Source organism: Apaloderma vittatum, unplaced genomic scaffold, assembly GCF_000703405.1.
Source record: "Apaloderma vittatum isolate BGI_N311 unplaced genomic scaffold, ASM70340v1 scaffold28315, whole genome shotgun sequence".
Taxonomy (NCBI): Eukaryota; Metazoa; Chordata; class Aves; order Trogoniformes; family Trogonidae; genus Apaloderma; species Apaloderma vittatum.
Genome location: NW_009715912.1, coordinates 8,936 through 10,013, shown reverse-complemented (window position 1 = coordinate 10,013; position 1,078 = coordinate 8,936). Strand labels below are relative to the sequence as shown.

Below are 1,078 nucleotides of genomic sequence, written 5' to 3'. Positions count from 1 at the left end.
GAGGAAGATGTTGGTATCTTGCCGAAGGGCGAGGACTGGAATTAGTAATTTGATTTATTTGGATTAAGAAACCCCTCCCTGCTTCAGGAAAGGCGTAATCCTGCTGCCCCAGGGGGAAATCCGGTAGGAAGTAAGTGAAGTTTTCCGAGAACAGAGGGGTTTGCTCGGATCCCTTCGGCAAAAACGGGCGCGACTCGACGAGGTTACTCAATCAACGTTTTAATTGGCTTGAGTAGAAGACACGGTTTCTATAGCAACGGGCTGTCAGCCCCCATGTGTACGAAACCGGAGTTAAAAGAACCAAAACCTTTTAAAAAAACAAAATAAAAATGGGCATTTATTAAAAACAAACCGATACAAAAACGCCTCAGCTGGCTCACGCCCTTCCCGCCTCCTGGAATTTTTTAAAGAGAGGTTCGTCAGCCCGAAGGGCGAAGGTGAGAGCCCGTTTCTGGTAGTACGAGGAGTCCGTCGCCAGGTTGTCGATCACGTCTGCCAGGAGATGGGCTCTCTCCACCGAGCTGCCCGGGGCGTCGTAACCCAGGGCGGTGAAATGCACGTGCAGGTGGTAGTAGGAGGGTTGGTAATGCAGGTAGATCCGCAGCTGGGAGCCCGGAACGCCGAAACGCTTCGTTACGGCCTCCTGAGGAGGGGAAAAATAATAAAAGAAACAAACAGGGCTCGAAACACATTTATCCCAAATGTTGATTTTTACCACGGAATATTAAAAGATTCCGCTTCACGGGATCTCCTTGGTCCCCAGTTCCCTCCTCCTGGTGACGGTGGGATGTTTCGGGGTGGTGGACATGATGAGCGCCAAGTAATTTGGAAAAGAAAAAGGGAAAGGATAAAAAAAAAATATAATAATAAATCCTGCCTGCTTGAGAAGCAAAGGCAGAACCAGTTCTGCCATCACCCGGTCCATCACCGGGGGAAGGCAACGAGCAGAGACCGACCACGCAACGGGCGGCAAAGAAAGGCAAAAAGCCATTTCTGCTTCCTCCATCCTCACAGGAAGGGAGAGCGAAGAGGACAGAGCTCTTCCTCACCCTCCACTTCACCCCACTTTTCTCCCTCG

General features: G+C 50.4%; 1 protein-coding gene across 1 annotated transcript in view; it reads right to left on the bottom strand.

Moving 5' to 3' along the window:
- Positions 1-376: 376 nt before the first annotated feature.
- DCPS (decapping enzyme, scavenger) overlaps positions 377-1,078 on the bottom strand; it is an 8,910-nt gene continuing 8,208 nt past the window's right edge. The window contains exon 5 of the mRNA XM_009869339.1: positions 377-643. Within this exon, the coding sequence (XP_009867641.1) occupies positions 377-643 (267 nt within the window). The remainder of the gene's footprint in view (positions 644-1,078) is intronic.